The sequence below is a fragment of the Hyperoodon ampullatus genome (assembly GCF_949752795.1).
Source record: "Hyperoodon ampullatus genome assembly, chromosome: 2".
Classification (NCBI taxonomy): domain Eukaryota; kingdom Metazoa; phylum Chordata; class Mammalia; order Artiodactyla; family Ziphiidae; genus Hyperoodon; species Hyperoodon ampullatus.
Window position 1 is genome coordinate 114,885,281 of NC_136915.1, and position 12,287 is coordinate 114,897,567.

A 12,287-nucleotide genomic window follows, 5' to 3' on the forward strand; every position below is an offset into this window, starting at 1 on the left:
GGGGCCACTGCAGCGGGGTCCGCCCAGGATTGAGCCCGGGGTCCAGCAGCTTGGACAGGGCCTTGCTGGGCTGCGGCCCCCGAGGGGTTCGGGGCGGAGGCGGGGCGTGTCCGTCACTGCGGGACGGGGGCCGAACTAGCCCGCCCGAGCCGAGTTGAGGTCCACCCGGGCCCAAAGCTGCCCCCGCCCCTCCGCGGGTTAAATCCCGCTCCGGGACAAAGGACTTTCTGTGTCGCCGCTTTATCTCCGTTCCCTGTGATAACTGGTCTTTCTCGGGAAGCCCAAATTCTTTCCAGGCCTGAGACCTCTCCCGACTTTGAGGTTGAATTTTCCCACTTCTGGATGTCCACCTAAAACCTTGTCTCTAGGATTGACTTTATTCCCCTGAGAGTAGTGGCCTGCACGAAGTCTATTAAGTACAGTTCTAGAGACCTGAATTTTGCCTGCGTGGCCCTTCTGAGCCTTAGTTTCCTCAATAGTATCTATCGCCTCATCTCACAGAACTGTGCATAATGTAGAAATTTGCTTTGAAAAGTAACCAAAGGTGTGCCCGACAAATATAGGGATTTTATTTTCTTTTAACTACTGAATCGTGAGTTGTCAAGCGGATATGACTTTTCTGCCCGAGGGGGTTAAATGTCCTTCCAGTACTGCCTCTGTCCTTTTTCTCCCGCTCTTTTCCCCCATAACCGCGTGGTCGCACTGGAAAGGCGAACTGTAGTTCCCAGGGTGCCTCGCGAAATCGCAAAGAACTACAATTCCCAGGGCACCCCGCGGTGGGGCGGGGTTGAGTCAGACCCACAAAGCCAGGCCAGAAAACTACAACTCCCAGGGCGTTCCGGAGCAGGGCAGCTGGACTACGGGAAGCGGCAGGCGGAGGGCAGCAGTAGGAAACTCGGGGATCTGGGTGCAAAAGCCCAGGGATAGGAGCCGCAGGCATGCTGCGTCCCAAGGCTTTGACTCAGGTGCTAAGCCAGGCCAACACTGGAGGCGTCCAGAGCACCCTGTGAGTGCGGACCGAGAACCCGAGTGGCGAGCACTGGCGTGGGGCAGCGCGCGACTCTCCGAGGGAGGGGTGGGGAAGGGAGGAGGTGGCAGAGGGGGCAGCAGCTAGGTGAACCGGCCGGAGGGCCCCTCTCGAAAAGAGAAACCGACGTACTGGGTGCTCGGGGCATGTTGTAGCACACACTCAGCCCAGACGCTTGCTTTCTAGAAGGGCCAGTGGCGGGAGTTAGGATGGGAGCCCAGGCGTTTGACTCCCCGTCCTGAGCACGTTGATATCCCTCCTGATCCTTCGCCAGGCTGCTGAATAACGAGGGATCTCTGTTGGCCTACTCCGGTTACGGGGATACGGACGCCCGGGTCACTGCTGCCATCGCCAGTAACATCTGGGCGGCCTACGACCGGAACGGGAACCAAGCGTTTAATGAAGACAATCTCAAATTCATCCTCATGGACTGCATGGTATGGAGAAGGGAGCCACTTCCTCTTTCTCTAAGGGCATCCCCAAGGGGGACCTGGACCCCATCCTGGATGGTTGGAGGGGCAGGGACAGGATCTCTGGAAGATTACTAAGAGTCGGTCTGCAGCAGCATTTATAATAGGCAGGACCCTATGCATCAAGTGGTGATGAGAAAGGAGTCCTGGACCTGAGGTCTGGCTGAGGTTCTGGTCTCAGCCAGCCACTTATCATTTGTGGAACCTTGGGTAAGTCACTTAACCTCTCTGAGCTTTCTTACCACACCTCCAAGGTGAAAACAATAATCCCCATCACCACACCATGCACACAGGGCTGTTGTGGTCAAATGAAAGGGTGGATATAAACTGTAGAGTGATATGCAGACACAAAGTGTTGTCATCTGAGATTCACAGACTCAGAAGCATGGCAGAGTCTCCAGACCCTAGTCCAATCCCTTCAGTTTACAGAGAAACGCGATGCAGTCCAGAAAGGGGAAGTGGCCATTAGACTGTGAACTTCTTGGAAACAGAAGCTGTCTCATTCACCTTTCTATCTGTTTAGTCAACAAATTTTTAGATCCCTGCAGTGTTCTCAGGACTGGGGAAAAAGTAGCAAACAAGACAGACAAAAACTACAGCCCTAATGCAGCTTACAGTCTTACATATGCCTTAAATTAAGTAAAATATGTATGTTCGTAAATATGTTTTGTAACATATGTATGTAAGTGTAAAAAGTAGTATGTTAGGTATTGAAAATGCTGTAGAGAAAAAGCAAAAAGGAAGTGAGATAGGATGTTTGTGTCAAGGACTGTCTCACTGAAAAGGTGACATCTCATCAAAGATCTAAAAGATCTAAAGGAAGTTGGCAAGCCATGTGGCTCTCTGGGTTAAGAACATTTCTTTTTTTTTTTTAATTAATTTATTTATTTTTGGCTGCATTGGATCTTCGTTGCTGCGCACGGGCTTTCTCTAGTTGCAGTGAAAGGGGGCTACTCTTTGTTGAGGTGCACGGGCTTCTCATTGCGGTGGCTTCTCTTGTTGCAGAGCACAGGCTCTAGGTACTCAGGCTTCAGTAGTTGTGGCACGCAGGCTCAGTAGTTGTGGCTCGCGGGCTTAGTTGCTCCGCAGCCTGTGGGATCTTCTTGGACCAGGGCTGAAACCTGTGTCCCCTGCATTGGCAGGTGGATTCTTAACAACTGCGCCACCATGGAAGTCCAAGAACATTTCTGCTAGAGAGAACAGTAAGTGCAAACGCCCTGAGGCAGAATGATGCCTGGTCAGAGATCAACAAAGTTGAAGTGGCTGGAGTAGCATGAGAATGGGACAGGTTAGTAGATGAGGTACCCAGAGAGGCAGGGGGTGCAGCACCTGGTTCCAAGCACACAGTGGATGCTTAGTGAAAGTTTGCTGAACCAAATTGAAAATGCCCCAAGAGTGAACTCTCCAGGAAGGATTTCCACTGTAACTCAGCCACCTACCTCTTCCTCACTCCCTCCTTAACCAAGGAGACTAGTTCCACTGATGATTCCTAGGGTGCCTACCCTAGAGCTGGTGCTATAAGGGCGATAGCTTTCAAATGTTCTGACCACAACCCAGCCATAAGAAATATATTTTAAGTCAGAGTCCAGTAAAACGAAAGTTTCATGAAACAGTACTTCCCTTACTATATGCAATATACTTCATTTCTCTTCTTTTTTTTGGCCGCGCTGCACAGCTTGCGGGATCTTAGCTCCCCGACCAGGGATTGAACCTGGGCTCCAGCAGTGATGGCGCCGAGTCCTAACCACTGGACCAGGGAATTCCCCTTCTTTTTCTTTTAATGCTGATCAACTTCTTAATTGATCTGGGGTCAGTTAACCCTGGGGCCAAACCTACAGTTTGAAAAACATTACGTTGGGAAGTGAGGAGAAATATAAGTTGGGTTACTGCTCTCCCCTTACCATAATGATAATGATATAATAAACCATAATAATAACATCACCCATCTGGCCAGCCCTTTGCAGATACAAAACTCCTTCCTGTGTATTAGCATCTTCACCAACTGGAGTGAGGTACGGGTTCCAGCAAGAGTAACTGAGCTTCTGGGAGATTGAGTTTCCCAGGGCAACTTGGTTAGTAGGTGGCTGTGCTGAGGCTGGAATGGCCTCAGAACTTCACGTCCAGGTCTGTGGCCAAAGTCCCCCAGCAGAAGGTCCTGCTATGCCCAGGACATGGAAGGAAGATACAGTCTCTCTCAAGAAGAGCCCATGGGGAAAGAGGGGCAAAGGGTGCAAGCAGAACATCACATCCCCTGATATCACCCCCACCAGGAGGGCCGTGTAGCCATCACTCGAGTGGCCAACCTTCTACTGTGCATGTATGCCAAGGAGACTGTTGGCTTCGGAATGCTCAAGGCCAAGGTGTGTATGTGCCCATCCCTGTAAAACCCTGGGCCCAGCCTTCATGCTCCATCATTGTGTCCACTCCCATCCCCACCACCTTCTGGGAGTTGTTCTCATGTCACCCAATCCATGTCTGGTGCGGGCTAACACTGGAGGCTGGGGGCTGGGGGCTCGGCATTAGGAGTAGACCTGAATTTAAGATCACTCCAATGGCAGGGCTTGTGTGGGACTGGTTTCTCCTCCCTTTCTCGCAGGCCCAGGCCTTGGTGCAGTACCTGGAGGAGCCTCTCACCCAAGTAGCAGCATCGTAATGGGTGTTGGTGGAAGCAGGGGTTCAGAAAAGAGAGATGACCATTTGGAGGGGCAGGGCCCCCTGGGGAAGCCTTCCTGGATGTGGAGGGTTGGGGGGCCTTTGTTCTTCCCAAGAATAAACTTCAACTCCTGTCTTGTGTCTTGGCTGCTTTCTTGGATGGGGGGAATCAGAGGAGATAGGAAGGAGCAGGGATTGCTTATAATGTTCTTCATGTTTTGCAAGTGAGGGGCTTCCCACTCAGTCCTTCTCCACGACCTCCAACACCAAAAGGTTATTGGCAGTGATGCCTCAGGTCCCTTGGCCTCTCCAGTGGTGTGACCTCACCTGGCCGCTGCCACTCAGAGAAGAATCTTACCCACCTGTTGGCAAAACCTTGGGAGTGAGCTGAGAGGAACAAGGGGCTGGTGGGGGTCATGTTGGACAGAGAGAAAACAGGGCATAGGAGTTCAGTGTCCTTCAGTCCTGAAGTCCCTTGGGGGACACCTTTTCTACTCTTGGGGTTGGGAGGGTGCCCCCTAGCGGCCTACAAGGGCCACCCCTTCCCTCTTCTCCAGGCATTCACAAGCTCTCACAGACCCTCTCCAGATCAGGAAGCCCTTTGCAGACAGGAGGGCTTTGCTCTGAAGCCTCAGGTCCTGGGGAAGGAGTAGAAAAAATCCAGAAGTCCTGTCCCTGCACTCAGACCCCTCACCTCATCTGCTGTTTCTGGATAGGTCTCCCCCTATCCAGTGTCCTTAGAACAAGGCTGGATGGGGAGCTACCAGCCCCTTTCCTAGTGCTGTAGGAAGGGACCCATCCCAGGCAAGCAGGTAGGTTGCAAGTTCCAGCTCCACCCAGGATGAGAAACTGCCCATCCCAGGCCCTGGGCTGTGAGGGAGCGGCAGAAGTTGCTATATCTAAGATGCACCTCCCAGAGCTCTGCACTGCAGCAGGGTGACCCCAGCCCCTCCTCACGACAGCCCTTCCTCTTGTGCCCCCAGTTACCCCTCACCACAGGCTCTGCGGAAAAGCGGGAGGCCGAGTAGCTTCCTGCTCCCCAAGGGACTATTTCTCACTCACTGGTGGCTGGGCCCCCCATGTCCACAGGTCCCAGGAACCTAGCAACACGAATTCCATCCTCTCAGCTGGTTCTGTGAAGGTCCTGTCCCTGTCCCAGCTGCCCCCATTGTCACTCCCTTGAGCCTGCTCGCCTGCTTGCGGGAGCCCAGGCTGAGAGCAGACACCCAACCTGTCTAACCTGTCTGACGTCATTGTCTCTCCACCCACCTGGGCCCCAGGTCTCCAGCCGCTCGCTGTTCCTGTTCTCAGCTTCCGTCCTCTCAGCTTCCTTACCGCACCGCCACCTGCCACAGCTGAGCCCCCCTAGGCCCTGGCTAGCCTGAAGTCGGCCCTCGATCCCTCTGGCTGCAGAAGTCTCTTTACTCCCGATGAGAGGAAGGGCGACTCCAGGTCTCTTGAGAGCTGAGGGTTGAGGGCATTGAGCCGACGCATAGACCCATCACCTCTGCCCTCGAAGACACTTGTGCCCTCCATGTGGAGCCAAGATGGGGAACAGAAACGAGGAAGATTATAACTTTGTCTTCAAGGGTGAGTCGGGGTCTGTAGAGAAAGAGGAATGCCTGAGAGAGACCCAGGAAGAGCACAACAGAGCCAGAGGCCCCTTCCTGCTTTTTAATCACTTAGCAGGACCTACCTCCTAGGGCTCATCATTCCTTTGGATAAGAAAGAAAGCCTAAGGAGTGGGGGAGGGTCTGTTTACTGGCGCTGCCAGAATGCTCTAGTAAATAATGCCGATCACCCCTTAATGGTGCCAAGTTAGGCTCCTCTGCCCTGTTCCTAATGGAAGCCCAAACCCCTAGGAATAGTCAGCCACTGCAGCACCAGAGATGGAGGATTCCCTCCTGAGAAGAAGGGGAAACAAGCAGACTTAAGAGGAAGAAAGTCACCTTTCTAGGCAGCTGTACAGGAAAGGAGAGATAGGATAGATCTATCCCGTCATAGCGCTGGAGAAAGCCATAGGGAAGATGTAATGATTGGGAGAAGGGTCTAATAGAACCTGGAGGACCCCTCAGCGCCATGGCTTTGTCTGTCTGCCCCTTGGCAGACCCCTTGGGCTCAAATACCAGGAACTGGGTTCAACTTGGCTGTCCCTGGAAGCCCGCATGTATCTTTCCTGCTCCTTTATCTCGCCCCTGTGTTTGGTCAGTCTAGTGTTCCCCGCCCCCACTTGCACACCTCCTTCAGGGCAGGGTGGACTGGCTGCCCTATGGTTCCTCTCCAGCCACCCCACCCCACTGCCTCTCCCAGCCTCGGCCCAACCCTCACTTGAGCTGGGACTCTCAGTCGACCAGGGGTTGGGAAACCTGTACTCCCAGCATCTTTCCCAGGAAGGGAGACAGAGTAAGGGTTAGCAGTAGACTGGGGCAATACTACTCCTGTCGTTTATTGAACCCTTACTATGTGCCAGCCACTGGCTCATTAATCACCATAACAACCCCAAAATTATCTTTCATTTTGAAAGCATGAGTTCAGATCTCAGCCCTGCCGTTTACGAGTTATTACAGGTTGGGGTCACTAGAAGCAGACACTGAGAAGTTTGGGGCGTAAGATGTTTATTGTGGCACAACAGCAGTGAAAGGAAGAGGCAGGATGCAGGATTGGGCAGAGGGAGAAGTCACACTGCAAGGCAAGATCACAAAGCCTTGGCCAAGGGCAGGCAGCTCTGGGTGCCCCTCTCCTTGCTCGGGCGCTCCGTGCAGACTGCCCAGGAAAGGTATGACCTCAGGTGAGGCTGCCCTCTGCCTCAGAAGCAGATGCTGAAGGAGCCAACAGCTGAAGGCTGTGTGCTGACTGCGCTCCCTGCGGCTGGGGGCAAGTCCTTCCTAGAAGGCTCATCTGAGCAGCACAGCTCACGTTTACCACACTAGCTGTGCCATCTTGTGCAAATCATTTAACCCCCCTGTAAAAATGGGGTGATACTAATAATGGTACTTGCCTTATGGCATTGTTGTGAGGATTAAATGAGTTAATATGTGTAAAGCCTTCAGGATGGTGCCTGGCACACAGTAGGCGCTCAATAAATGTTAACCATTAGTACCTCAGTTTTACAGATGAGGATGAGACACAGAGCAAATAGCTTACAAAAGGTCACTAAGTCAGTACTCAAACCCAAGTCTGTCTGACTCCAAAGCCCTTGCCCTGAGCCCCTTTGGGGCCTGAGGATAGGGCTCAGAGCACACCCCCTGGGAGGGATGAGATGGGGATGAGGTTCCCAGTAGGGGGGAGGCAGGAACAGACACACACACACACACACACACACACACACACACATGTCCATACAATCCACACACACCCGTATAGCTCCCAGCTCTTTCCTGCACTAAACAAATAGGGAATTTTTTAAGTTGGAGGGGGCCTTTATAGGTTTTATAAACAGGGAAACTGAGACCCAGAAAAGGTGAGCCACTTGTTCAGGGTCACACAGCTAGTCAGAGGCTGAGTGGGGACCAGCACCCAGAATATGTGGTGTCCAGTCCTGGGGTGCCTGCCTGCCTTTCCAGAACCACCCTGGGTAGCTCAGGGCCAGTGAGATTATGAGCTGTACCTACATCAGCTCCACATTTTAACCCCAGTCCCAACTCACCCATGGTGGGTAAGGCTGGGCCCTGGATACTTCCCTCCAGCCTAAAGGCTCTTCACGGCCCCACTGATGGTGGATCCTCGTCCCTGAAAACCTAAAGGTAAAAGCACTGGCCTACCAACAACAATAACGACAGTAACAGTTTTGCACAGTCACTATATCCTGGGCAATATCTCATTTACTTCTTGCAACAATCCATAAGATAGATGCTATTGTTATTACCACTTTTTCATAAGAAAAAGGTCAGAGAGGATAATAGCTTGCTGAAGGACACACATAGCTGGTCCCACACCCAGTCCCACGGTCTTAACCATACTAGACTGCCCCTTCTTGGGGACAACTGGATCCTAACTTCTTGTACACATACGTCCATACCTTTCCCCCACCCACAGACGTGTCACCTGCCAAACTTTCTCCTCACCCACTTCTGTTCACACCTCTGCTCCCCACGCAGACACACAAACCTCCCACTTGTCCTTCCAGCTCGTATACATAGAAACATGCACAATGTTCTCATACTCCCCCACCCAGAAATGTGCAACCTCCCCCCAGGCCCCTACCCTCCCTCTTACCTCACAACCCTGAATGCCGATACCCACAAACAGCCCATAGACATCATTCCATCACCATAATCGCAGGTTGACTCTGCAGCCACATCACAACAGACCAGGCCTAGAACTCTTAAACGGCCTGTTTCAAACGCTCAGCCTTTCTGCCCCTGGATGGATGCATTCACGTAGAGTTGCAGAGCCTAGCCTCTGCCAGGAGACCTGGCTCCCTCCTCAGTTTTCTGAGCTCAGCTCCCCTTTTCGGATGGGCAGACCCTCCAAGCTCAGCCCTTATCTCTCCACTCCCTCAGTGGTGCTGATCGGCGAGTCAGGCGTGGGGAAGACCAATCTGCTATCCCGATTCACTCGCAATGAGTTCAGCCACGACAGCCGTACCACCATCGGGGTTGAGTTCTCCACCCGCACTGTCATGCTGGGCACCGCTGCTGTCAAGGCTCAGATCTGGGACACGGCTGGCCTGGAGCGGTACCGAGCCATCACCTCGGCGTGAGCTGGGGCTGGGGGTCTCCTGGGGCGCGGGGGTGCTGGGGAAGTCAGGGCATACCTCTGGAGGAGAGGTGGAGGAGGAGAAGGAGGCAAGGACACTCAGCAGCAAGTTCCCTGAATGGGACCACGGGCCACTTCGGCCTGAGTCAGGAGACGTGAGTACTGTGAGCTACGAACAGTCTGAGACAGGCTGCAGTGATACTGACTGCTGGAACTAAACACAGGGGTCATCGCCGCCACTTACTTAAGTCTTTGCTATGTGCCCAGGAAGGTACAAGGCACTTTACATTGGGCATTTTATGTAATCCTCAAAGTACCACAGGAGTAGGGTGCTATCATTAATTCCTCTTTAAATATGAGAAGTGTGAGTCTCAAGCAGGTGAAATCAGGATGCAGCTGGGATGGGGGCAGGTTCTGCGATCAAAAGCACCCCCTCACTTCTGCACAGTGCTTTGCACTTGGCAGCCTTCACTGTCTAACCACAAGGTGAAGGGCTGGACCCTTCAGCTGCATTTTACAAAGACTCAGAGGACACAGAGGAACGTAGGTCTCCTGACACCAAACATAGAGTGTCTCCCAGTCAGTGTTAGGCCAAAGGTGGTGTGTGTGTGTGTGTGTGTAGTGGGGGACAGCACAGGAGTCAGGGGCTTTGTTTATACATACCCATTACTCTTGGACTGGTCACCTGACTCTTTTTTAAAAACGTTTATTTTATTTATTTAGTTTTGGCTGTGTTGGGCCTTCGTTGCTGCACACGGGCTTTCTCTAGTTGCAGTGAGCCGGGGCTACTCTTCATTGCGGTGTGTAGGCTTCTCGTTATGGTGGCTTCTCTTGTTGCGAGCACGGGCTCTAGGCGCGAGGGCTTCAGTAGTTGTGGCTCACGGGCTCTAGAGCACAGGCTCAGTAGCTGTGGTGCACGGGCTTAGTTGATCCGCAGCATGTGGGATCTTCCCAGACGAGGGCTCAAACCCGTGTCCCCTGTATTGGCAGGCGGATTCTTAACCACTGTGCCACCAGGGATGTCCTGGTCACCTGACTCTTACGAGCCTCAGTTGACTCTTCAATAAAATGGGAGTAATTAGATACCACCAGTCTGAAGAAGCTCCATCTAACTCCAAGAGTGAGACTGGATGCTTGCAAGGATGCCTCAGATGATAGGGGAGATTTAGCTAGTCCTAGAAAGATGACCATGAGAGAGAAGACACTGTGGGTCAAGATCTTAAAGGTGGGACATCTAGGAGGCTGTCTTGACCAGAGCCCTGGTATACACTGGTGAATAGCAGGGGCTAAAATCAGAAAAAAGACCTGGAGAAGCAGAAGGGCTAGGAAGGAGGAGGGAGCCAGTGGTTTTGGAGAAGGGAGGTGAGTCTTCGGAGGCTCCAAGACCAGTATCCCTGGAGGGCGCTCAGCTTCAGACATGGGAGCTTTGGGCTGCCCTGTGTGGTTTAGGTCTCTGGACTCTAGTTTTCATATTTCCCCACTTCTGGTACTCATCTCTGGCTTTTGGCTTGAGGGCTCTGCTCTGAGGCTGGGCCTGATGGCCCTGACCTTGCCTCTGTCCTCCCCACTACCCCCCACCCAGGTACTATCGTGGTGCGGTGGGGGCCCTACTGGTGTTTGACCTAACCAAGCACCAGACCTATGCCGTGGTGGAGCGCTGGCTGAAGGAGCTCTACGACCACGCCGAGGCCACGATCGTCGTCATGCTCGTTGGTAACAAGAGTGACCTCAGCCAGGCCCGAGAGGTGCCTACTGACGAGGCCCGCATGTTCGCTGGTGAGAGCCCACCATGACCCAGCCTGACCCCTCCAGCCCTGCCAATGCAATCCCAGATCCCACCTTCCCAGCCCCTGCTCCCACCGTAGGGCTCCGGCCTGGACGTCCTCCGCAGGATCCCCTACCTCTACCCCATCTTCCTCAGAATCTCCTAGGCCCTCCCCTCTGTGACCCTGTGTCCCTCTTTATGTCCCACCACTTGCCTTGAGATTGTCTTTATGGACAATTATTCATAGTTGGTTTTAGGACAGCCCACCCTGCAATGCTCAGAGATCTTAAGTGTAGCAGGTGGGCTCCCCTTGACCACCTGCAGTCACACTTTTCCCAGGCTTTCTGGGGTTTAGAGGCAGCAAGATACAGTGGTTAAGGGTGTAGGCTGTGGAGTCCCATGGCCCAGCTTCACATCTCTTGGCCAATGACTAGCTGTGGGACACCAAGCAAGTTCTTTATTCATTCTCTCTGTTTCTAGGCTTCAGTTTCCTCTTCTATAAGAAAGGGTTAGTATTCAAACCTACCTCACAGGTTGTCTTAAGTTTTTTGTTTTTTGTTTTTTTTTTTTGCGGTACGCGGGCCTCTCACTGTTGTGGCCTCTCCGGTCGCGGAGCACTGGCTCCGGATGCGCAGGCTCAGCGGCCATGGCTCACGGGCCCAGCCGCTCTGCGGCATGTGGGATCTTCCCGGACTGGGGCACGAACCCATCGGCAGGCGGACTCTCAACCACTGCGCCACCAGGGAAGCCCTGTTTTAAGTTTTATATGAGCTACACATGCCAAGGGTTTAGTGCAGAGCAAATGTACATGGTAAACATGAAGTAAATATTATTATTATCGCGTTGGCCCTCCACAGCTAATGGTGTGCTTCCTTTCCTGTCAGAAAACAATGGGCTGCTATTCTTGGAGACCTCGGCCCTGGATTCCACCAACGTTGAGCTGGCCTTTGAGACTGTCCTCAAAGGTAGAGCCCCTGCCATTCAGCAGGCACCCCATCCCATCCGTGAGCCTTCTGTGGACAGTGTGAGGAACGCAGACACCCAGCCCTCGCCCGCCCTAGCTGATTCCTCAGCCCCTCTGGGGGTCCCCAGCCTTCTCAGAGCCTCCCTAGTATGCCCCCCACCCCCTCAGCTGGAGCTTAGGGAAAGAAGCAGAAGGCCACACTTACCAGGGAGCTGAGTCTTAGCCCTTCTCCACCCACGTAAGTAGAAGGGACCCAGGTGCCCAAACGCCTCTTCCTTCTAGCAAAACCCCCGGTGTTCAGAAAGGGGCACGTAGAGTGTGTATGAGGAGGGCGGGCTCTAAATCTTCACCTGACCTGACCACTGCCCTCTGCCCTCACAGAGATCTTCGCCAAGGTGTCCAAGCAGAGGCAGAACAGCACCCGGACCAATGCCCTCACCCTGGGCAGTGAGCCGGGCCCTGGTGAGAAGAGGGCCTGTTGCATCAGCCTCTGACCTGCCCCTGCTGGCGCTCTGGTGTCCCCCATTCCCACCCCAGATCCAGGAGCTTTCCCTGCCCTGTGGTTCCAGATGTCAGAGTGGCCGGTCCTTGTTCGCAGCCCTGCAGAGCTCTAAGGTCTTCATGCGCTGCCCCTCCTCCCCACATATCTCTATTATCGGTCACCCCCTCACAGACTAGGGCCCCCCAATAAAGCTGTGTTTTGTATCAAGA

At 53.3% G+C, this 12,287-nt stretch overlaps 2 protein-coding genes across 2 annotated transcripts; both read left to right on the top strand.

Annotated features, from left to right (window-relative positions):
- Positions 1–822: 822 nt before the first annotated feature.
- LAMTOR2 (late endosomal/lysosomal adaptor, MAPK and MTOR activator 2) lies at positions 823–4,283 on the top strand. The gene is made up of 4 exons (XM_079696961.1): positions 823–1,006; positions 1,302–1,464; positions 3,768–3,857; positions 4,094–4,283. The coding sequence occupies exons 1-4, from the start codon at positions 939–941 to the stop codon at positions 4,148–4,150; spliced, it is 378 nt and encodes a 125-aa protein (XP_079553087.1). The 5' UTR covers positions 823–938; the 3' UTR covers positions 4,151–4,283.
- A 1,218-nt stretch (positions 4,284–5,501) lies between these two features.
- On the top strand, positions 5,502–12,287 carry RAB25 (RAB25, member RAS oncogene family). Its single transcript, XM_079697075.1, has 5 exons — positions 5,502–5,739; positions 8,652–8,847; positions 10,430–10,623; positions 11,497–11,577; positions 11,958–12,287. The coding sequence occupies exons 1-5, from the start codon at positions 5,697–5,699 to the stop codon at positions 12,068–12,070; spliced, it is 627 nt and encodes a 208-aa protein (XP_079553201.1). The 5' UTR covers positions 5,502–5,696; the 3' UTR covers positions 12,071–12,287.

What these genes read in the sequence shown, in the direction of transcription:
- RAB25 (XM_079697075.1), top strand. Translation starts at nt 5,697, where the DNA reads ATGGGGAACAGAAACGAGGAAGATTATAACTTTGTCTTCAAGG. An exon ending in TTATAACTTTGTCTTCAAGG is followed by an intron (nt 5,740 to 8,651) that starts GTGAGTCGGGGT and finishes CCACTCCCTCAG; the next exon opens with TGGTGCTGATCGGCGAGTCA. An exon ending in TACCGAGCCATCACCTCGGC is followed by an intron (nt 8,848 to 10,429) that starts GTGAGCTGGGGC and finishes CCCCCCACCCAG; the next exon opens with GTACTATCGTGGTGCGGTGG.
- LAMTOR2 (XM_079696961.1), top strand. Translation starts at nt 939, where the DNA reads ATGCTGCGTCCCAAGGCTTTGACTCAGGTGCTAAGCCAGGCCAACACT. An exon ending in TCATCCTCATGGACTGCATG is followed by an intron (nt 1,465 to 3,767) that starts GTATGGAGAAGG and finishes CACCCCCACCAG; the next exon opens with GAGGGCCGTGTAGCCATCAC. An exon ending in TCGGAATGCTCAAGGCCAAG is followed by an intron (nt 3,858 to 4,093) that starts GTGTGTATGTGC and finishes CCTTTCTCGCAG; the next exon opens with GCCCAGGCCTTGGTGCAGTA.